The sequence below is a fragment of the Camelina sativa genome, chromosome 17, assembly GCF_030686135.1.
Source record: "Camelina sativa cultivar CO46 ecotype springtype chromosome 17, ASM3068613v1".
NCBI classification, from domain to species: Eukaryota; Viridiplantae; Streptophyta; class Magnoliopsida; order Brassicales; family Brassicaceae; genus Camelina; species Camelina sativa.
In genome coordinates, this window is record NC_141896.1 from 3,333,609 (window position 1) to 3,356,559 (window position 22,951).

At 37.1% G+C, this 22,951-nt stretch overlaps 6 protein-coding genes across 10 annotated transcripts; 2 read left to right on the forward strand and 4 right to left on the reverse strand.

Moving 5' to 3' along the window:
- Positions 1-109: 109 nt before the first annotated feature.
- LOC104755065 (PRA1 family protein E) lies at positions 110-1,054 on the forward strand. The gene has a single exon (XM_010477389.3). The coding sequence runs from the start codon at positions 293-295 to the stop codon at positions 911-913; it is 621 nt and encodes a 206-aa protein (XP_010475691.1). The 5' UTR covers positions 110-292; the 3' UTR covers positions 914-1,054.
- LOC104755063 (prefoldin subunit 4) lies at positions 1,017-2,687 on the reverse strand. Of its 2 annotated transcripts, XM_010477388.3 has the most exons (3): positions 2,474-2,687; positions 2,245-2,361; positions 1,017-1,459 (listed from the first exon to the last, which is right to left on the reverse strand). In XM_010477388.3, exons 1-3 carry the CDS (start codon positions 2,483-2,485, stop codon positions 1,199-1,201), a joined length of 390 nt encoding a protein of 129 aa, XP_010475690.1. In that variant the 5' UTR covers positions 2,486-2,687; the 3' UTR covers positions 1,017-1,198. The 2 variants fall into 2 exon arrangements, with proteins under 2 accessions (XP_010475690.1, XP_010475689.1); XM_010477387.3 differs by lacking the exon at positions 2,474-2,687 and having other exon boundaries at positions 2,245-2,391.
- Positions 2,688-6,498: 3,811 nt separating this feature from the next.
- On the forward strand, positions 6,499-7,972 carry LOC104755066 (uncharacterized). Its single transcript, XM_010477390.2, has 2 exons — positions 6,499-7,349; positions 7,488-7,972. Exons 1-2 carry the CDS (start codon positions 6,860-6,862, stop codon positions 7,568-7,570), a joined length of 573 nt encoding a protein of 190 aa, XP_010475692.1. The 5' UTR covers positions 6,499-6,859; the 3' UTR covers positions 7,571-7,972.
- Positions 7,973-8,105: 133 nt separating this feature from the next.
- LOC104755067 (myosin-binding protein 1) lies at positions 8,106-12,862 on the reverse strand. 3 transcript variants are annotated; one of them, XM_010477392.3, is made up of 4 exons: positions 12,357-12,862; positions 9,796-11,838; positions 8,472-9,679; positions 8,106-8,374 (listed from the first exon to the last, which is right to left on the reverse strand). In XM_010477392.3, the coding sequence occupies exons 2-3, from the start codon at positions 11,792-11,794 to the stop codon at positions 8,496-8,498; spliced, it is 3,183 nt and encodes a 1,060-aa protein (XP_010475694.1). In that variant the 5' UTR covers positions 11,795-11,838; positions 12,357-12,862; the 3' UTR covers positions 8,106-8,374; positions 8,472-8,495. The 3 variants fall into 3 exon arrangements, with proteins under 3 accessions (XP_010475694.1, XP_010475695.1, XP_010475696.1); XM_010477393.3 differs by having other exon boundaries at positions 12,192-12,381; XM_010477394.3 differs by lacking the exon at positions 12,357-12,862 and adding an exon at positions 12,033-12,184.
- A 2,716-nt stretch (positions 12,863-15,578) lies between these two features.
- Positions 15,579-17,531, reverse strand: LOC104755068 (transcription factor MYB60). Its single transcript, XM_010477396.3, has 3 exons — positions 16,762-17,531; positions 16,538-16,667; positions 15,579-16,404 (listed from the first exon to the last, which is right to left on the reverse strand). The coding sequence occupies exons 1-3, from the start codon at positions 16,892-16,894 to the stop codon at positions 15,816-15,818; spliced, it is 852 nt and encodes a 283-aa protein (XP_010475698.1). The 5' UTR covers positions 16,895-17,531; the 3' UTR covers positions 15,579-15,815.
- A 437-nt stretch (positions 17,532-17,968) lies between these two features.
- On the reverse strand, positions 17,969-22,223 carry LOC104755069 (vesicle-associated protein 2-2). 2 transcript variants are annotated; one of them, XM_010477397.3, is made up of 9 exons: positions 21,634-22,223; positions 20,770-20,881; positions 20,192-20,262; positions 19,973-20,054; positions 19,549-19,664; positions 19,262-19,444; positions 18,597-19,088; positions 18,441-18,518; positions 17,969-18,348 (listed from the first exon to the last, which is right to left on the reverse strand). In XM_010477397.3, exons 2-9 carry the CDS (start codon positions 20,816-20,818, stop codon positions 18,235-18,237), a joined length of 1,185 nt encoding a protein of 394 aa, XP_010475699.1. In that variant the 5' UTR covers positions 20,819-20,881; positions 21,634-22,223; the 3' UTR covers positions 17,969-18,234. The 2 variants fall into 2 exon arrangements, with proteins under 2 accessions (XP_010475699.1, XP_019094196.1); XM_019238651.2 differs by having other exon boundaries at positions 21,210-21,766.
- Between the last annotated feature and the right edge of the window lie 728 nt (positions 22,224-22,951).

Genomic DNA, 22,951 nt, shown 5'->3' on the forward strand with positions numbered 1-22,951 from the left:
AAACATAGAATAACATTCGCAAATTTAGATCCAACGTTACACAAAATGTGTAATTTTACAACAAAAATTGTAAGTTTGTGTGATAAATGGAGGCGATCGATAAAGTTTTATTTGTTGACGTTTTTATTGTAATAATAAATAACTACAAGGGCCCTGAAGAAAATAATAATATCCGAACAAGTCCCTTACTCCCCCATTCGTGGACTCTTTGAAATCCATGTAAAGTTTGTGACGTTTGAACACAGATCTGTGAGTTTTCTAAGGTTTCTTCCCACACGAAATCCAAAATCCGATGAATCAGAAACCTCCGCCGTACGGTTATGGCGGCGCTGGTGGAGGAATCGGACCTTCTTCCTCTTCCAACACCACAATCATTGGGACGTTGAGTGCACGCGCCAAGCAGACGACTCACTCGATGATCTCCACGCTCCGTCCATGGCGTCAGCTTCTCGATCTCTCCGCGCTATCTCTCCCTCAAGGATACGATGAAGCCATGGCGCGCCTAAGACACAACATCTCATATTTCCGTGGAAACTACGCCCTCGCCGTCCTCGTCATTGTTTTCCTCGGCCTCGTTTACCACCCAATCTCTATGATCGCCTTTATCGTCGTCTTCATCGGGTGGATTCTCCTCTATTTCTCGCGAGACGCCAACGATTCAATTGTGATTTCTGGGAAACAAGTGGATGACCGGATCGTGCTGGTTTTGCTCAGCTTGGTTACGATTCTCGCGTTGGTTTATACTGATGTAGGCCAAAACGTGCTGGTTTCGCTGATCGTTGGTTTGCTCGTCGACGGAGCTCACGGCGCTTTCCGTGCTACAGATGATTTGTTTCTTGATGAAGAATCTGCTCGCCAGGGTGGCCTCGTATCCGGTCCAAACCGGCCACCATCAAGTTATACCCCAATTTGAGTAAAACCGGTTATCAATTAGGGGTTTTGTTTTTGGAACCTCCAAGATCCTTTGTAATTGTATTTTTGGCGTCTGTGCCTGATTTTGTTTGAATGGTGTCTTATGGAAATGAAAATGGCTTCGATTGGTATTGAATCCAAATTATAGACTACATTACATCCAAAAACATTTGATGCAAGAACAAAACCAGTATGATAAATTTTGAGAATCTAGCCCTGGTTTACAACACTCAATACAATCAAAGTGAATGCAAATAGTAAAGAGAACAAGTTGGAGGATCTGGTATTAATCTTCTTCAAGATTGATGGAATCTTTGAACTTAGCATACAAAACCTTCTTCAACGCAGACATTTGTGAGACTATTGATACCTTCTCTTCCTCGAGCTTCTCAAGGCTTTTGCAGGTAGCCTCTTTCATGTCTTCTATCCTTGTTTCAACCTCGTCCCTGGGCAAATGAGCAAACACTTCTCCGATTTGAAACCGCACCATCTCCTCATCAGCAAGGATCAACTCGTTCCCTGCATCCTCTAAGTTATCACACTTTTCCTGCAATAATCAATACTTTTGATCAATCAAGCTACTAGATACAGAAAACAAAGTAGAATCCTATAATATTCTCCTAATGGAACAAACGAGCAAAAAAAAAAAAGGATCCAAAATCTACTGGAAAAGTCCCACATCTATTTTATCTCTTGATCACATCCAAAGACCTTGTACCACTCCTAGACAAGGAAAGTTCCATAGAGCGACACCATTTAGTTATGATGAATTAAGTACCGATTGTTGCTGAACTGTCAACACCATTACAATAGCTAATAGTCAAGTACAATGATCAGACCCTAGGAGGCTTATATATTTACCAACGAAGATGAGAATCAAAAGGGAGTTGTGAGGGAGATACGGAAGATTGATGCTGTTATAGGCGTTTGGTTAATACTGATGGCACAGAATTGGTATAAAAGCATATGTTACAGACGATTGCTACAACCTATAAAGAGTATACAAAAATTGAGATAGAAATACGAGTATAGGAGATTCTCTAGTGGGATGATTATCTGAGAAAGGCACGGGATCAAGTAATTAGAAGTTTACAACAATCAATAAAATCAGGAAGTTTATCATGATCCAAAACTAGAACAACAACACTTATCAAAAAAATTCTCAGAATCATTGTAATTACACAAATTCATAGCTTAATCAAAAGTTTCCCTAAGTGTGGGTTGGTTCTTTAGTGAGCTAAACAGAGAAAGTCAAAAACAAAAACCCTAGAATGGCGTAGGGAAACAAAATCGAAAGGAGTGAGGAATTATATTAAAAAGAAAAGAATAAACCTTGGCGGATTTGATTTCGTCATCGAGGTCGTGGAATCTGTTATTCAAACGGCTGAAGGTGTTAATGTTCTGCTGGTCCTCCCATGTCACCTCCATCTCAGATCCACTCTTACTCCCCTGCGCACCACACATCAAACAATTATTCGCACAGAGTTATATTACCATACCCCGAAACTGAGAATAGAGGAAAAGGATCCTAAGATTGAGATCGAGATTTTCTTTTTCTTACTTGCTGCTGCATTTTTCGTTTCGTTTTTTAGACCAATCGAGAAGAGAAAGAAGGTGTAGTCGTCGTTTCAACTTTCAAGAGAACGGAGTTTGGGACAGGACACTGTACCTTTTAGAGTTTTCTTCTGAACCATTTCGATTAGGATTGGTCCAATTCTGGTTTTTCCCGGTTTATGGTTTTAACACCAAATTATGATTCTTTTATTTTATTTTTTGGGATACTGTTTTGTTCTAATTGATTCGGATATAGATAGCTCTGTTTTTGTTTTTATTTTTAAACTAGTGTTTAGAAAAAAATTGGGATACCTTAACTTTTACTACATTTTAACCCAATATTTTTAAAAAATCGGTTTAGTTTGAATTAGTTTTTTTTTTTTTGTCACTACTGTCTTTATTAGAATAAAAGGCCAAAAAACAAGCTAATCTTACAATCTAAAAACCAAAGCCATAAAACAAACCAACTAAATTAAAAGCCCACAGGCCCATTCAAAATCTTTCTTTAGACTGAAGATATTATAAGTTGCAGAGCACGTGGCAAATGGAAGGCATGATAATTGACACGTGGAAGTCGAAGAAAGGAGTCACCGGTCACCGGCGGTCGTAGGTAGCGCCGGAAAACTTCTGATTTCGGTCAAAATCGCCGGAAAATTACCGGAATCTCGATCTACACCCAGAAGATTCAGCGGATTCCAATTGAATTGAGAAAATAACTCCAAAGCCAAGCTTCATCTTCTTCGTCTTCATCTTCAGGATCTCTCCAATCTCCAAGACAGAAAATCAACATGAGCCTGCAAACCAAAGAAACTCGATCGACTCGTCAAACTTCGGGGAAGACACATGCATGATTGTCAATTACTTCAAATCAAACCAAAGGAATGATAAAAGCAATTGAAATCGGATCCGAAGATGAACCAAATCAATTGAGTCAAACAAAACCTAAAATTACATAAAGGCAGCGGATCTGCAAAAGAAAAGCCAGCCAAACGGTGCTAAAGTAGCCACCGCTGCCGGAAAAGGAGCCAGCCAAAACGGTGCTAAGAGAGCCACCGCTGCCGGAGAAAGAGCAGGCCAACTCTGTTGAACAAACCGGAGATGCCAGAGTAGAGCCCGATTAACGGGAAGCAAGACTGGAAAAACCAATCCGGCGGACAAAAGAGAAGATCAAAGAAGGTTTCTTTCTCTCTGAATGATCGTAGAGAGAGAAGAGAGAGAGAAACTCCCTTTACATGCATAAGACTTAGTGGGGTTGAATTAGTTATTTTGCTCTATTTGATAATTGGATTCCTAAAGTTGTAACATGTCAAATATATATATATATTTTTTTTTTGTAAGTTGGAAGTGAATTAAGTGATCGGATATCAAATACTCCCTCCGTTTCAAAATATATAATGTTTTAACTAAAACACACAGATTAAAAGTTTTATGTTTAACAAGTTTAACCAATCAGAAACAATACTGCATAATATAAAATATCAAACTAATCTAAAAATTGAATAGAAACTTGAAAACATCCTATATTATAAAACAAAATATTTCTCTAAAACATCTTATATTTTCGAATGGAGTATATGTTTTTTCTTTTTGGCCCTGTTTGTTTCACTAGTTAGCATTTTCATTCAAATGATCCATTCAACAGCTTCATCTAAATGATTCATTTGAATGTCAAATGACTCAACAAACAAAAAAAAAGATGGTTCATTTGGATGATGCATCTGAATGGAAATGTGTTTGTTTGGTTATTTTACATTCTCATCTAAATGAATTTGATTAGAATAATGACTAAAATACCCATGTTTTGATGTAACAATTTTTTACTCTTAATCTTAACCATATTAATTTTAAATATTGATCTAAAATATATATACATAATTTTTCATTCAAAACCAAACAAAAACTCTAGAAATCTCAATATAAATTATTTATAACAATTTTTTTATAAGATATAAAACATGTTATGCCAATGTAAATTATTTGTAAATTATTTATAATAATTTTTTATAAGTTTTTACGATAAAAACTTGTGAATACGAGCATGAGACTTAGGATTGAAGCAGAGGAATCACTTTTGGCTTGGAATGGGAAAGAATCTATGTAATCATCAAACTCCCAAATGTTTCCTGCAAAACCAATAAACAAATTCAGAGTTACTAAGAGACTGCAAAAATCAAAAGCAAAATCAAAAATAAAACTGCAGAACAAAAACAATGAAGCCATAAAGCTACTAAATTCGTCTGTCTTGATGCAGACGACAAACAGAGTGCCAAAACAACCTAGAAAATTATGAAACTTGATGGAAAGATTCACAACAGACATACAAAGCCACAGAAAAAAACAGATCTTGATTTTGACTCACGGTTTTAAAGTTATGACTAAATTCCCAACACATAACCCGAATGACAAAACCCTGCGAACAGTCAACTTTGGAAGCAATTTCCCATCAAACCAAATGGACCCAGAAGACTATCTTTATATCAATAGAAAGATCTTGCTCTCAAGTTTTCAGAACATGTTTCAGACCCAAAATCCGAGTTCTGTAACCAAAGAAAACCAAAACCAAATAATCAACCTGTTTCACTTGACTTTATACCCTTTCTCCTCTAACAACAATACACTGCAAAACCATAGGATAAGACAACACATCAATCAAGTTTGTAAATCTTTAAGCTAAGTGACAATCCCAAATCCTATTTGCAAACACGAACATCAAACAAACCAAAACTTCAAGCATCAAACAAACAATGAAGTCTCTGCTTTACTAACCACAACTTCAAGCATCAAACAAACAAATCATATGAACATCAAACAAACTACAACAATGAAGTCTCTGCTTTACTAACCACAACTTCAAGCATCAAACAAACAAACGTAAATTGTCTAGCAAAGAACAAAACACAAACCCATGTCTAAAAACAGTCACAAGATCAAGCCAAATTCAAAACATTCACAATATCAAGCCAAGTTCATTGAGACATTTCATCGAACATGTGGTATCACCTAAATCATAATTCTCAACTCAAAGAGAGAACAAAACAAATTTGGACAAACCCACCAGCTGAAATCGAAGGAAGCAGATACAAAATCAAAATTTAAGTATAGCAAACAACAAATATTACACAGAGTTCGATCAAACACCAAAATCTGAGATGATCGAAGTTGTTAGAGAGATCAGAGCTGTTATTGAGAACTTACCAAAACGATGAAACGATGAAGCGATGAGAGATGAATGAGAGAGACAATGAAACGATGAAGGGATGAGAGATTCTGAGAGAACAAAGCTTCGTTGATGCTGAGAAAGAGAAAAGAGCTCAGCTCTTGAGAGCTTCGTCGAAGGAGAGAGGAGAAGAAGAAGAAATAGAAATAAGATATTTTTTTGGGTTGATGTAATTTTTTAGTTTTCTTCAGGATATTTTTGATATTTTCAAAATTTGGCTAAATCAGCTCCATCTGACTGCATCAATGAGACTCAGCTGGTTTTTTTAACTTTTTTGGATGAGTTTTTAAAAAATCATTCAACTGATTCATCTAACTGATCTATTAATTTGGCATAAACAAACATCATTTTTCATCTTCACTTAGATGATTCATCCAAATGAAGAAACAAACAGCACCTTTGTATTTGTATTTCACTTGTTTAGACGAAGAACAAATAAAAGTTTCTACAAGATGGTGAGCCGTTGACTAAAACCTAAATAAAGGAAGAGTTGGTTGTTGTAACAAAAAAAAAAAAACTGTAAAGGTTTGTTTTTGGATTCTCTCAAGAATAAAACGACAAGTTCCAGATTCCCCCAGGCATTTAACAGTTGGGATCCCCTCATTATTTGCAAAAGCAAATTCTAAAAACCCCTACTTTTAAACAATACAATATGTGCGGTAGAAACTGCAAGAACTCGTTTTTTCCTCTGTGTTTTGTAATATTCCACCATTAAAGTTCACCAGAAACCCCTATCTCTTCTCTACATTCATAAAATTAACCAAACAGAAAAAACTTACTTCGCCTTTTTCTTCTTCCTGGAAGAATCGTTTCGAGGGAGAGAGCTAGAGAGATCTTGGATTCTCACAATTAAAAATCCTTTTGATCAAACTCCTTCTCTATCGTTATACATTATCTTTTGTGCAGGCCGTGCTCCATCTCGGCACGGTCCGCACCATCACAAAAAAAAAACGTAAGAGATATTCAAAGCATTTTCCTCAACTTGTGACTCACAACTTCTTGTGTTATTCAAGTTCTTATTGTTCCCTAATTCCTTCCATACATGAGCTAACTTGTACAAAAAGAAAAAAAATGCAGATATGACCTAACTTGTACAAGAAGGCACAAAAGGTTTAACATCTTGTGATATATAATCATAAACGTGCCTGATAGTTCTAATATTACCAACAGAGAACAATGGTGAGGGTTGGAGAAGCATTGAGTTTATCAACCTCATCGTCCTCATCGCTCTATGATAGTGAAGTAGAAGAGCTTCAAAAGATGCCATTGGAACCACCGAGAGTTAAGGCTAAGAAACGTCTCTCGAAGCAACTCTCCATGTTAGAGACAAAAAGAGACGTCGCATGGGAGCGTCGCCGTCGCCAGATGCTTCACCTTGAGAAGCATCACGAAGGAGGTGAAGACTTGACGGACGAGGACTTGAGTGAGCTCAAAGGCTCTATTGAGTTAGGGTTCGGGTTTAACGAGGAACAAGGGCAACAACTTACAACTACTTTGCCTGCATTGGACCTTTACTTTGCTGTCACTCGCCAGATCTCGCCTGTTTCTACACCAGGCAGTACTGGTGGATCTTCTTCATCCTCCAGACCTACTACCCTTGGAGACCGTTCCTCCTCTTTCGGTAGTCCTAAAAGCGACTCTGATTCTTTGAAAGTTATGTCCCCAGGTATATATTACGTATTTTCACTATTTCCCTTAGCATACAACGTTTAAGACGTCGACATATAAACATAGCAACCTAACTTTTTCACTCAGGTGTATATATATGGTGGTGTTTTAAATGTTGTATTGTATAAATTTTCAGGAGATAGTCCTCAACTGGTTAAAATGAGGCTGAGACATTGGGCACAAGCTGTGGCATGCTCTGTGATACAATCTTCCAACTAAGCATAGAAGTGAGAGATGGATTTGTGCAAGAGTGAGAGGAAGCATGATACAAATATGGCTGAGGGCTAAAGACATGTTGTAGAAGTTAAAGAAACTTAAGACAGATTAATTAAGGAGTTGGTTAAGACACAGGAGAACGGATAACTGATGTTTAAAACTAAAAGAAGAAGTGAGAAAAGATGCATGGAGGTCTTACATGTTATTCTTAAACCTTTTTTTTTCCAAAAGACAAAGAGTTAAAATATTTTAGATATATATTACCTTAACAAAACAAAAAAAAAAACGTTACATATTAGGGTTTTGCTTTTCTTTTTGTCTTTGAACTATCATTTGTAAATTTGTACTATGACTCCATCAAACTTCTTGCTATAATTTTCCAAATCCAAGTTTCTATATTTTTAACATTTTTTTTCCAACACAACACAGAAATATGAATTTCACATCCGTATAACCAAGAAATGTACAACAATTTTAACAAAGTTGCATGACTCTTTTGACATGCTAAACAAAAGTATCAATCTACCTAATAAAAAAAAAAAAGTTCAAATGAGAACTTCAGAACAAACCCACATTCACCCTTCACTCAAAATCTAGAAAAAAAATGTAAAACAAACACAAAGAATGTGAAAACCCACAAGAAAATTATGAACACCAAACCCGAAAATGAAACTGTAATTAAAATTTTCTGTATACGAAAGGGGAAGGCCATGAAGACGATTCTGTACACTTTCTTTAAGCTTTTTTTTTTTACCACTCTTGAACTTCTTTTAGATTCCTCTACAATATCCTCTCCACAAAAAAAATCTAACACATAAAAAAGGACATTTGTATATTTTAGCCATAAAGGTGATTTGGAAAGCCCAAATGAACAAAATAAATCAAAGAAGCAGAAAGAACATACCTTTGTGAAGGTTGTTACGCGGCATCAACTCTCTGTGTGTTCTTGTCTTTTCATGCTGAGAGTCCGCAGAGTTTGCAGATGGGAAGCTATTTCCTTGACAAATTGCATGCCTTCATTCCCGTGCCCGAGAGAGTTCATAACCTGTTCTAAGAAGTATAAATCTCCCTTCAGCCTCTCTACTCTCTCTTGTAGCTCAGAAACAGAGTCTTCTGCTGGTATATTATGGCCATGAGCCTCGCCAGTTACTCTGTTTTCAATCTTCTCCAAACAACTGGTGATATATAACCTCTCTTCGTCAAACCCAACTAAACAACTCTGTATCTTGTTGCTCATTCCCTCACTAGGCGAATCCATCTCGGTCACCTTCTCTGCAACATCTAGCTTATCCTTCTTCTGCGGGGTCTGGTCCCGGAAGTATTCAATCTCAGCTTCTAAATCTTGAATTAGTTTTTCTCTCTCAACAAGTAAATCATTCAGTCTCTGTATTGCTTCCATATCATACTCAGCTTGCTCTTCCATCATCCTCAGGTTCTGCAAAGCTTCCATTTGGAACGACGCTTTCTCTTCCTGCAACCTCGTAATCATAGCCATTGCTTGGTTTGTAGCAACCGCTGAAGCGCTTCTTTCTTCCTCCAATTCTTTATATAAACCAGTCAGCAGTTTCCTGTCGTAATCAACCTGCCTTTTCAACCGATCACTCTCACTTTCTCCCTCGATTTCACCAACAGAAACTCCTTCCAACGATAAGTTGCTCTCGTTCCTTTCGAGCATTCTCTTCTGAATTAGCAGCTGCATATCATGATCTATGTTCTTTGTATCCTGATCACTACTGTTAACAGATATCTTGGGACTTACATCTCTTGGCGACAAAAACTCTATCCCACGAGAAGCTGATATTTGAGTAAGAAGTGCTTTAAGGTCTTCGGTAACTCTAGATGTATCTTTCTTCATCCAGTTCTCTATTTGTTCTCTTCCATTACTATCGTTGTTGCTCTCATTACCTACAACGATATTGTATGCATCCGCAAGATCCAGTAACTCCCCTGAATATTGGTTTGTTTCAGCTGCCACCGACATTGAGTTGAATGAAGAAGATTCTGACTCATTAATAGCTGCTTGTGTGTGAGAAGCGACGTTCCGTGGTGCCATTTCAGACAATAAAGAGCCTGTAAGAGATGTCTCTTGCATTTCCTTGCTGTCTGATACACCTGATATGAAAATTCATTTGCCTGATTAGAGATCCAAAGCTATTATGTATAATTTAAAGCTTATACAAGCTAACTATATAACCTTGATTTTGCATTCAATGGGAGTTTAAACTTACAGTTTTCGATTGAAGTTTCAGGCATGGAATTTGGAGATGGTACAACTATATATTCAGATTCCAGAGAGGTAATATCAGCTTCGACTGTGTCCTTCTCCTTCGAAATCTCGACAGAGGTTTCATTTGTAGTGAGTGATTCAGGAACATCGTCTAGAGAAACATCATGGAGGGGCATAAGTTCAATTCCTTTAAAGACATCTTCAGGAGTTTCAGCAACCTTTGATGTTGAAGTAACATCATTGAGGCAAATAAGCTCAGTCTCTTCCGTTAAGGAGATATTTGCAGGATTTTCCTTCAAATCTGGCGTTAAAGAGATATCTTGGAGGTGACTCGGCTCTTCTTTCTCCTTTAGAACAGCTGCAGAATACTCCATCGTGTGTGATGTTGAAGTAACATCATTGAGGCAGATAAGCTCAGTCTCGTCCATTAAGGAGGCATTTGCAGAATTCTCCATAAAATCTGATGTTAAAGTAGTATCCTGGAGGTGAATTGGTTCTTCATTCTCCTTTAAAACAGCTGCAGAATGTTCCATGGTGCGTGATGTTGAAGTAACATCATTGAGGCAAATAAGCTCAGTCTCCTCCATTACAGAGGCATTTGCAGGATTTTCCTTAAACTCTGGTGTTAAAGATATATCTTGGACGTGAATTGGCTCTTCATTGCCCTTTGATGTTGAAGTAACATCATTAAGGCAAAGAAGCTCAGTCTCCTCCATTACAGAGGTATTCTCAGGAAGTTCCATGAAATCTGGTGTTAAAGTAATATCGTGGAGGCGAATTGGCTCTTCTTTATCCTTTGAAACAGCTGCAAAATGTTCTATGGCGCGTGATGTTAAGAAAAGATCATCTGAAGAAATGATCTCTTCCTCCTTCAACACCTTCTCTGGTGTTTCAGGCACACCATCAACTGGAATAAACTCAGGAAATGATGAATAAGTTCTCCAGTTGATCTCTTGCAACTGAACTTCCTCTTGGTCATTTTGAGTGGTCAAAGGCTCCAAATGGAAATCAAGGTTCAGCAGCTTGTCAGTAGCCAGATCATAAGGCAAGGTGATAATTGGAGGAATCTGAAGACCCACGGTATGAAACTTATGACCCTCTTCTTTGACGATGACACCTTCATCTTCTGAAAATACAGCTTCTGATTCAGTATCTGAATGAATTTTAAGCTCAGAGTACCCCACATCAGGCAGATGATTGAAACTAACACTTTTCTTGGGTGTAGATTGTTCCTCGGTTCTCAAAACACCAACCAAACCAATCTTGGGATCATTGAACCCAAAATGAGGCATATGACTGAGTAAAGACTCTTGCTTTGGTTCAGTATCTGGAAATACAGCTTCTGATTCAGTATCTGAATGGATCTTGAGCTCAGAGTACCCAACATCAGGCAAATGATTGAACCTGACACTTTTCTTGGGCGTAGACTGCTTCCCAGTTCTCACTTTACTAAGTAAACCAAACTTGGGTAGCATTTCTCGTTCAGCCACCTGAGTAGCAGCAGCGGTTTGAGTCCCCCACAGCTGATTACAACATGTACAATCTGTAAGTTTAGAGCAATTTGGATTTGTGCTTCGACCAGTCTTGGATCCAAAGTAAGAATTATCACCCAATTTACCAACCAACAACCTGTAAGTTTCAGCATTTGACTTATTGGTTGTAGCAAAAGAGAAAAGACAAGTCTCGCACATTCCCCGGACATCAACAAGCTTCCCATGAGCGTGACAGTAAACCAACGAAGAGATTTCTGATTTGTGTTTAGAGCAGATCATATCCCAATGAGGTTTCTTCGAATGTTTAGTCCTCCCGAGAATATGATCAAGATTTGAACACATCAAACATGGAGACTGAAGCTCGGAGTAATCTGCAAACCTAGCGATCACGTAGGAGAATATGGAGTTGACAAAGAGCATCAACATCAGTAGCCACTCATTAAAGGCTAAAGCCAAAGCTCTAGTGAAACTCCGCGAACCCATCTGTGACATTTGTCTAGTAGCCATCTTCTTGTAGAAACATAAGATCAAGAACCAATCAGGTTTCAAATCTGCATCAATGAGGAAACAAATATTGAATCAATAACATCAAAGATTCTACTCAAAAGGATTTGAGATATCATAATCCAAGCGTGGGGGATAAGAGCAACTATTTTCAAGAATCCAATCCGATTTACAAAAAAAAAAAAAAAAAACAGAGACAAGAACAGGAAGTTGACCAAAAATAGAATCAAGCAAGACATACAGAGATTGGTCCTTTCTTAATTAGTACAGGAAGATCAAATATTAGTCTAAAGTCAGCAATTGAAGCAAAACTAGATTCCTCCTACAAAAAGATTGCCACCAAAGAAAGAAAAAAAAAAAGGAAAAGAGATCTAAAAGAAGAATGGACAGCTCAACTTACAAATATGAGAGCACAAGTCAAAAATTAGAATGAAAGATCCAGCAAAGAAAGCTAAGCTTATATTTTTATACTATAGATTAGTAGATAGATCAATCCGTAGCATCAAGACCCACAAATCAATATGATCAACAAAACAAAAGCTCTTCTGTATAACAAAAATCTAACCTTTAAATACATTCGAGGATCACCAGAGACATAGGAAGTAGTATATATATTGGGATCGGAGTTTGAATAAACAGAGTTGACGGTGAAAATTCCAAAAAAAAAATATATATATATATAGTAAAGTTGTGTGTTTTTTGAGAGAGACGTTCCCAGAAAACAACAACATTGATGATCCCATTCGCTTGTAGTATATATATTTAAAAACCAAAAAAAAAAAAGGCGAACCCATACATACATAGTAGAGAGAGAAAGAGAGAGAGAGAGAGACCCAGCAAGGACTGCTGCACGTAGTCTTCACAATTCAATCACTAAATTTTAAAATTAATAAATTTTCCTTTTTGTGAGAGACATTATTGAATGAGTTAGAGAGATCTATTTCTATTTAATCGATATCGACCAAACCCACAGGGGTAACAAAAGATTAACATGGTCGAAACTGACTACAAAAAAAAAAAAAAAAAAAAAAGTCGAAATATTGGAATTAATCCTTAAATCTTTTTCGCAATTTTTTTTGTTTTCAAGCCAATAATAATTAAATAGGTTAGGCAAAGATTGAAAGTGAAGAAGATGTGGGGAAAGAGGGACGGCTACTGATTCCAAAAACGGCTGCCGAAAGTTGCTTTTTGATAAGAAAGGTTGTGTGTGTAAACAAAATTTTCAATTATATCAAAAAAAACAAGGAAGTCAAGGAAGTCCTGATAAAATCAGTGGGACATATGTAATGTCGTGTTTTTTCTTACCAAAAGCTATTTGCTCTAAACTAACAAGTGCAATTGCCAATTTTTGGTGGAGCAATAAAGCTGATAGTAAAGGATTACATTAGATCTCATGGGAGCAAATGTGCACTCAAATTTCAGAAGGTGGGTTAGGCTTCAGAACACATGAAGAATTTAATCTTGCCCTTTTGGCAAAGCAGCTATAGAGGTTGTTAAGATTTCCAGATTCCCTCCTTAGCTGAGTTCTCAAAGGACGATATTTTAGATACTGTAGCCCATTAGAGATACAAGTATCAAATCGGCCTTCATATGGCTGGAGAAGTATGCTAGCGGCAAAACATGTTCTCTCGTACGGTATCCGTAAGACTATAAGCTCGGGGTTTAACACGTGTATCTGGACTGAACCTTGGATCCCAGATACGCCAGCACGGCCGCCTCAAGGATTAACCAATGATAGAAATCCCTTGATTTGTGTTAACACTTTGATCGATTTCAATACAAAAAATGGAAAATGGAACGTCTTCGGGAACTCTTTCCCCCGAAAGAAATTACCCTTATTTTGGGGATCAAACCAAGCTTGAATGCCTCGAGGGATGGGTATTCTTGGACTCTGACAAAGTCTGGAAACTATACCGTTAAATCTGGATACGAAGCCGCGAGAGTTATCTCTCGCCCTGTTTGCGACCTCCCTTCTCAGGGGCCTAGTGTTACGACACTCAAGGCGAAAGCATGGAAGTTAAAAACATCACGAAAGCTGAAGCATTTCGTGTGGCAATGTGTGAATGGGTGTGTGGCAACATGTCAACCCCTGCATTATCGCCATATTGGTAGAGATAAAGACTGTCCTACATGTGGAGCGGAGGAGGAAACTATAAATCATATGCTATTTGAATGTCCACCAGCTCGTCAAATGTGGGCCTTATCGACAATCCCTTCCGATCCTATGGTGTTTCCTTCATCTTCCTTATATAGCAACCTCGATTTTCTATATGGGCGTGGCAGAGACTTTGGCGCAAATGATCAAAACTTGAGAACGTTCCCATGGATGATGTGGTACATTTGGAAGGCAAGAAATAAGAAAGTGTTGGAAAATATCTCTGAATCTCCGCAAGATACACTGGAAAAAGCTACCCAAGAAGAAGAAGTATGGAGAAGAGCAAATAACAGAGACTTAGCACCAGCGGTAGTAGAAGCATGCATACCTTCGATCCCAATTCTGCAAGAATCTCTTGTATGATTTATAGATGGATCTTGGCATACAGAGGTGGATAGGAGTGGGCATGGCTGGATTGCGTCTATCGGTAATAGAATCCTGCACATGGGGCTAAAAGGATCGCGCAGAAGCTTATCCCCATTACATGCAGAGTTAGATACCCTTATTTGGGCTATGAAGTGCTTATTAGCATTGGACTTGGATAAAGCTCTTTTTGCTACGGATTGTTCAGACCTCCTAAAGATGACGTCTAATATCGAGGATTGGCCGACCTTTTCATCAGAATTGAAGGATTTTATTCATTTCAGAGATAGATTTGCTGATTTTAGTATTAGATATATTTCCCGAGAGGATAATATCCGTGCCGATAAACTTGCGAAATGTGCAAGAGCACGAGGTTTCTGTTTTTCCCATGTAAGCTCGTCGGTACCTAATTGGCTCTCTCTCGAAGAGAGTCATCTCCCATAACTTAATATATGGGGTTTGATCGTCAAAAAAAAAAATAGGAAAATATTTTTTTTTTTAGGGTATTTGTTGAATAGATAAATCAAATTAATGTAGTTGTATGAATCTTTTCTTGTTTGGATAATACTGTACAAAAAAAAATATGGCTTAGTTAGCGATTAAAGAGTTGTTATAATTATGAGAAACCATTTAAACACAAAAGTTTATCAACTCTCTCATTTTCTTTGTTGATCATTTTTGACTTCGCATTTGATTGTTAATTTTTAATGGATGTAGTTATCATTACTATTAGTGGCCCTACGTAGTGAGATTAGGAGCCGTAAACGATAGCTTTATTTGGTTGTCCAGTGCTAATGAGAGAGAGCTCAGACGTCGTCATTAAGGGCCATAGTTGTATTTAATTTTTTTGCATGGAGAGAATTGTATATATATAAAAACGGAAGAAGGATAATGCATTGTGTATTTAATAAATCAATGCTAAATTCTCAACAAGTTTGAGAGAGAAAGAAGATTGTGACTTACCAGTCGCGATAATTACGTGTGTCTTCATCTCTTTCATTTACACTTATCAATCCTTAATTAGCTATGGAGGTCCTACATTTCTCTCTAATTCATTATTGTCACTGATTTCTTTATATATATAACAGATCACACATTTTTGTGTCTGTATGAAATAAAGCTTTTAATACATCTCCTCAAGTCATCATCCATCTTGTTTTTTATGGACTATATGGCAACACGAGTTCCCTAGATTTTTTCACATTCTATTAACGTTGCTCAAACTAATGTGATTTGCGAGCATAAGCTCTCTTATCATACTTATAATCATGAGAGTCTAATTAGAGTGGATTTTATTCATATAAATGATGAGTAGTAAACAAAATTTAGATTAGTTACAACTTATGCAGTGAGCATTTTAACTACATATATGATATATCTTAGAGAAACCAATAAACATGTGATATTATGTCTTTTGGTTTCTTTATTTTTTCTATATAAAAATTAGCAGTCTCATTTAATAAGATTCACAAGGGAAAAGAAAAAATAAAGGAGAATAGGTCACAATTAAAGCATATTAGAGAGCTCCATCAAGTGGTTCATCTCTTCCATTTGAACCCCAGTGTTTGTTTCCTCCAAAAGCCATTTCTCAATAAATGTCAATGGTGGAGTTGCAGCATTATTATGATCCTCTTCATCATCATCACCACCATCTTCATGATCACCACCGATGTTATTCTCAGTTGAAATCTTTGGACCAACACCAAAGTCCTGATGATCATCATCCCCATTGCTTCTTATTTTGCTATGATGACCTTCTTCCCAAGAACCTTGTAGCTGCTGTTCGTATGGAGACTGATGATTTTGATGATCGATGAGACTGTTCGTCTGATGATTAGCTGCGCTAGTACTCTTTGGGGATGCTCTCATCCAACCCTCAAGAAGGCGGGAAATGTTTTCGGTGCTTGAAGCATAGGTAGATCTTTGATTAATGGTGTTTCTTGAGGCAGAAGTTTGCAACGTGATGTTCTCTGATGATCTGCTTCTCTCAGCGTCACACTCGGACTTGTTGAGCTTCTTCTTCAAATGTGTGTTCCAGTAGTTCTTGATATCATTATCCGTTCTTTGTGGTAGGTATGAAGCTATGGACGCCCATCTTTTGATTCAATCCACATCCAAATATACACAATAAGCCGATTTTAGGGTTCATATATATATGATCTTAAAGATAATGAATCAAAAACATTGAAAAGATGAAGAGATTTAGATGCTTTTTGTTTTTAGATTACTTGTTACCCAATAAGGCTTGCAAGTGAATGATCATTCCTTCCTCATGAGAAGTAAAGTTTCCCCGTTTAATTCCAGGTCTCAGATAATTTGTCCATCTCAGTCTACAGCTTTTGCTGCATCTCAGTAACCCTTTTAAAAGCAAAGATACAAACATCAGGACACATATATACAAACAAAAAGAGGAAAACACTAGAAGAAAACATGTTATAAGAGAGATGATGACCAGTGTTGGTGGGAACAGATCTCCAGTTTCCAGGGCCATGTTCTTGGATGTAAGAAACAAGAATGATGTCTTCTTCAGGCGTCCATGGTCCTTTCTTGATCCCTATCTTGTCACAGCATGGAGGCCTACCCATCTTTCTCTCTCTCTCTCTCGCTCTCTCTTTCTATAGATCTCTCTGAATCTTATGCTCTCTTTTATAGATGTGTTAATATGTATATAAATTAAATGCAACATGTATACATATATGTGTGTATATATATATATGTGAAATTAATGGGTGACTTAAAGAAGAGGGAAGAACTTTTTAACTCTGCTTTTTCTTGATAGCCTCTTATGGATCTGCCAAGCTCACGAGTCACTCTGCCTTCTTCATTAACTATTTTGCGTAGTCAATCAACGAAGATAGGTTGAGCGCTCCATGAAAAAATGTGTTATCACCCTTAAGAAAACGTTACTAAATTATTTAGTATATGCATGATTATTTCTACTGAAGGAAATATTTGTCATATTGTAGAATGGATCGTTAAAAAACAAATTGCTTAGTTTGGAACTTTCGTTGGTAATTTACTTATAAACATTGCGGAATAGATGGAGGGGTCGTGGGTGGATTATGTATTACGAGCATATATAATTGACAAATTCATAAATGGAAGAAGAGTCGCAAGCTATGTTACTTGCATTATTTTGGTAATAGTTGTAATTGTGGTAAGCAAACAATTAAGGATCAAGTGTGTGGTAAGAAACACAATTATTTCACTGATTTTCTCCATGATTAAAGGGAATCATTCACTGCAACTTGGACATATATCCCCCTCAAAAGTTTAGAAAAGAAGATATTACATGTTGCTTTGCCTTTCTAGATCCATGTCTTTTGTTTTCATGTATCACGCATCTCTCGTTGCCTCTATGTTCAACCAATAATTCTTACAACTTTAAACCGGAACAAGATGTGAAAAAGACCCATTAATTATATTTGTGTTCTTCTATCTGATGTAATTTCCAATGCTCTGATGCTTAACAAGTCTTACCTTTTTTTAAACCGTAATTATTTTTTTCGGTTTATTTATAGAAACCCGAATTAGATGCAACCAAACCAAACTAAACCACATAAATGTACATATGCTTAAAATTGAATAAACCTAGATCCTAGTCTATATGATGACGATAATAAAGAACAGACAAAAAAAAAAGCAAGGGAAACTCGGAAGAGACAAATCCAACAAACTGCTTGAAATTAGTAAAAGAGCAGAGAAACAAAGCATATATCACCCATACCATATATGTCCCTCTGTTAACTAACGGCCAACGCTATACAGTCTATATTATCCATCTTAAATGTGCCGGAGAATCATTCATACTCTCCCACAAAGCAAAAAAAAAAAACCAAACAGACAAACTAATCCCTTTCCCTTCTTCGTCTATATATTCGACTGCACACTTGATTGATATGGATATAACGACCGAACCCAGCAGTCAAGTGCGCAGACAATACCCGATAACAATGCTGATGAATGCCACAATGCATACATACAGCAGAGGGAACCCAATGTGCACTTCTTTCACTATCTTCTTCGTTCTCAGTTCCGCCTGCATCATACCACAATACAAACTTTGTAATTATGAAACTGTTTTGGTTATAGGAGAAAGAAACAGCTATGTTTCGTCACTAATATTCTCACCAGCTCGTGTTGCAAACTTTGTCTATGTTGGGAGCTTATAGACCGCTCCTCCATTAGTTTCGAAATGGTTGAATCAGCCTGCACCAGATTTTAACTCTTTAGAACAGTACCAGTGATAGCACAGAAGTTATGGATTTCTAAATTTGATGACCATACCTGTTTTAACTTGGATTCAAGAGCATCTACTTTCAGCTTCATCTCCTCAATGTCTTTAACCAACTTAATTTCATCCAGTCCTTTGACATGCTGACCATCTGTTTTGTGCAGCTGGACAACATCTCTCTCTTTAGTAGGTATCTTTGGTTCCTTGGGATAGGTTACACTGTCAACTGAAGTTATTCCATTCGTAAACCCTTGATCCCTAGGTAGATCCATAGCCTTCTTCATAGGAGCGTCCAAATTATGTGTTTCCTTAATCCTCCTTCCATCATCTGCATCCTTATGAGACCTGATTGGATCGAATTCAGTTTCTTTTGTCATCTTCGATGGATCGTAGCTATCTTTAGTTGCCTTCAAGTCATTAGCAGTGTATAAATCTTCCATAAAATCCACGGTGCCCATTTTTGGTGGCTTTAACTCCTTTGCATTGTCGGCTCCCTTGAACTCATCATGTCCAACCATCCTAGGCTCTTTTACAATATCACCCTCCTAGAAAAATAAATTTTGAAAATAAACAAACAAGTATAAGAAACTACCTGTTGTACCCTAGGCTAATCAAAACGAACTTGGTGGAAAAGAACTACACTGCTAAGCAATTACTCTGCAGTCTTTATCTATTACCATAAAAACCTGTTGAGAAAAGGGCAAAAATCTCTTCTTACATATTGTGGCGGAGCAAGGGTCTCTGATTGACTATATAAACGATCCTTGAGGATGGAATCTTCAAATACTGCATCCTGCTTCGGTGTCCCATTGATTGGAGATACTTCAGGTGAGTCAGAGGGCGGTACGAGAGTGACTCTGAGTTTGTTTTCCTCTATGTGTTTGCCTTCCTCTTTGAGAAACTGCCAAGAATAAAAGTAAGCATACAGATATACTTGACAATCAAAATATAACTGAAATTCAGGATAGAGAAGCTCAACAAGTGTTGGAAACTTGGAATGCTTACCATGGTAGCTGTGATGTCTTCATCAGTTGTTTCCGCAGGTACAGCAGTACTCTGGATTAAGAATTTGTCTTTGCAAACCATATCTGGAGGTGGTTCTTTAAAAGCTTGCATAATGACTGCATCAACAACATATACAGCTTAATAACCGAAAACATTGACTGAATTGAAAGGTGGAAGAACCCATCCATCATCCAGTTTAAAACTATAATGCTCAAACAAACCAAAAACGCAGGTTCCACGTAATGATAGATAATTCGAACTTTAGTAACTCCAGTAGGAGCAGATACATTCAGTCTCTCGAACAACTAACTCTGAAAGCGTAGGAACTTAAACAATGTCTAAACGCTGTTCAAGTCCAAGGCACAAAGGATGTAGGTGCAAGAAATTCATGCAATGTTGGGAAGGATATAAAACGTAGGAATACCAGTGAATTCACAGGATGATTTTGGTGCAACAACACCAACATTTGGACGTACACAGTACTTCTTTGGTGATGTGGTTTTAACCTGTCAAAACCAATACCACATTTAATTTAGATTTAATATGCAGAACAAAAATACATTTTTCTCAGAACATTTTAAGATATTCGATATCCTGAAATCAGAAAGAAAGAGAAGAAGTTTGAGAAGAATGTTCTTTAGACCTTAAATGCAACATAATGATGGGTTGTATTGGTGAGCTGTACCACGCAGGAACTCTGCTTCTTCAGGTCAACTACAAAAGAGGAAACCAGTTAGTAGTATTACAAGGATAACAATTCCAAGGCAAATATATTTCATTCACAACTTCCAATTTATTATGGATCCTCAGAATCGAAATGAGAGGTAAGAAACCACATCACAGGATTTCACCACATACAAATCCAGCAGCAGGAAATAGTTTAGAAAATTCCTCAAAACAACAGCCACATTAACATCAAATCAACTCTTCTTGAAGGAGAACAGAAGCACCACTATGAGAAAAAAACTAATTTAAAAGCAGTGAGAATTCAGAAACCTCTGTATTCTCATAACTGGAACATGACTCTCGGGACATAGCTTTCTGCTAAACAGATGATTATTCAGCCACTTTGCTTAAGAAACAAACACCCTAGAGCTATGATGATATCCATACTTTACAAAAATAAGAAACTATAAACAAGGACCACAACGTCTAGTCACTAAACTTAAACTCAAAAATATCTTTATGCAATTGATAAGAATTAGTCCCCAAATGTCTTACCTTCAAACTTCAATGTTCGCGGTTGAATATCCAACAGCGGCATATTCATGTTGCTGTGACAAAATCACTCAGAATCAAACAGCTACCACTTGCAGCAGGATTCCCTCCACCCCTATTTCAACAAAGATTAGATCAGCTCAGAATCACTCAACCATGAAACTTTTGATACTCAGAAGGACAACAAAATCAGATCAATAACCTCTCCGATTAGATAATAACAAATCTAACCAAAGAGTCAACCAGATCAACAGAGAAATCCCCCAAAAAAAAATTAAAAATCAAAAGTGAATTTCAGATGCAGAAAAGTTTTTGTGTTACAACACTCTTAGAACTATAGTCTTCCGCAACCATATACGAACCACCGCACTAGCTCGTCGACGACGCGTTCTCAAATCCAACGGCACGAACTCGCTCGAAAACTCAACCGTGACTTATTTTACCTGAATGCGTTCGTATTTTCTCAACGATCCGGCCGACACGATTTTGTCGGCAATGCGCTTCCGACTAGCCGGAAAACCAAATCGTTCTACCAGTTCAAGGACGATCTAGTTACGCCTCCAAAAAGGCCCCATAGTAGTATTCAACTGCTCGTATCAAAAACAGAAGAGAGGAAATAGAACGACGACGTATTCGAGGAGGAGCGACTCCTCGGGATCCGTTAGCCAATAGTAAACTCAGATCACATAGATCTTACAGAGCCATAGCGATTTCGATTTCTAAAGGAAAAAAAAGTCTAAAGAAGAAAATCACAAAACTCGAGGAATGAAGGAAGGAACCTAGTTTCAAAACAAAACAAACAAACAAAAATCGAGAGAGGAACGAGATGATCAAAAAGAGGCAGATGAAATCGGACGAAAACCTTACCGCTTCTCTCCGGCGAAGAACGGAACGGAACTTGAGATAGAGCGAAGAAGAAGCAGCGCGATTGAGAACGAAGAGATCAGAAGTGCAAAAATCTAAGATGAGGGGAAGGGCAAAAGCAGTGAAGGCCAAGTATGGAAATGTTTTAATGTGTTCATACATTTACATTACATTACATCCATCCCCCATTACAATTAAAATTAAAATTAAAAAAAAGTATGGTACTGAGATTGAGATGGTGAATATTTGTTGTACCTAACAGCAATTACTTAAACATAATTTGTTGCTTGCGACTAACTATATTTTTCGAAATTTCTTAAGAGTATATTTTAAGACTAAGATCTAAAAGTGCAAATATTATAAAATAGAAAGATTAAGTGAGATTTGCGACGAATAATAAATTACATAATCGTTTAGATGCCAAAAATATACTATATAAATGTCATTAGTCGTTATAATAAAGTGGTGTAATTAATTTTGAATGCTTTGAGAAGATAACACGCGTGATTCTTGATTCTAATTCCGATCACCAAACTTCTTTTGCTTTCCTTTTAGTATTTGTTTTCTTCTTCTTTTTTTGCTTTTCCATTCATGATCTCTCTCGCTTACCACCACAAAGGGGATATTTGAATACGTGATCCAAAGGTCATATGTATCAAATCAAATTAATACCCCATATTACATTACCATTTACATATCTTATTAATGGTGTTGTTTCGTTAATCTCTCGATTCTTCTTTTTTGCAAAAGATGTTACATTTGTGGTTGCAATCCTCTCCAAATTAAATGTGAAACCAGCTGGTACTTTACTATTTTTGATCTCTTTTTTCACTATTATTGGGTCAATAAAAACACTAGGTTAGGTACAACTGTAGACTTCAGCACAATCACCCATTATGCGTGCAGAGACCCTTGTGATAGAGTTGAAGTTATATACAGAGTAGAAACTAGAAAGGTCGGAGAAAGATTGTATTAATGAATCGAGTCAACAACACTCTCTCTAAACACAAAGAGGATGCCCTATATTTATAGAATAGTTTACTCCAAACTACCTATTCCTAATTTACATCTTCTTTTTTCTGAACAACTACTTCCATGTACAACTAGTGCTGTCAAAGAAAAGACAAAAATAATAATGTAAAACTAGCTAGTATAGACCTAGGAGCTTATAGACTACCGCTCCTCCATATATATTCACTTCGAAATGGTTGAATCAACCTCTAGTTGTGGATTTCTAAATCTTGATAAGCAGACCCGGTTTTAACTTGGATCCAAGAGCATTCATACTTTCAGCTTCATCTCCACAATGTCTTTAACCAGC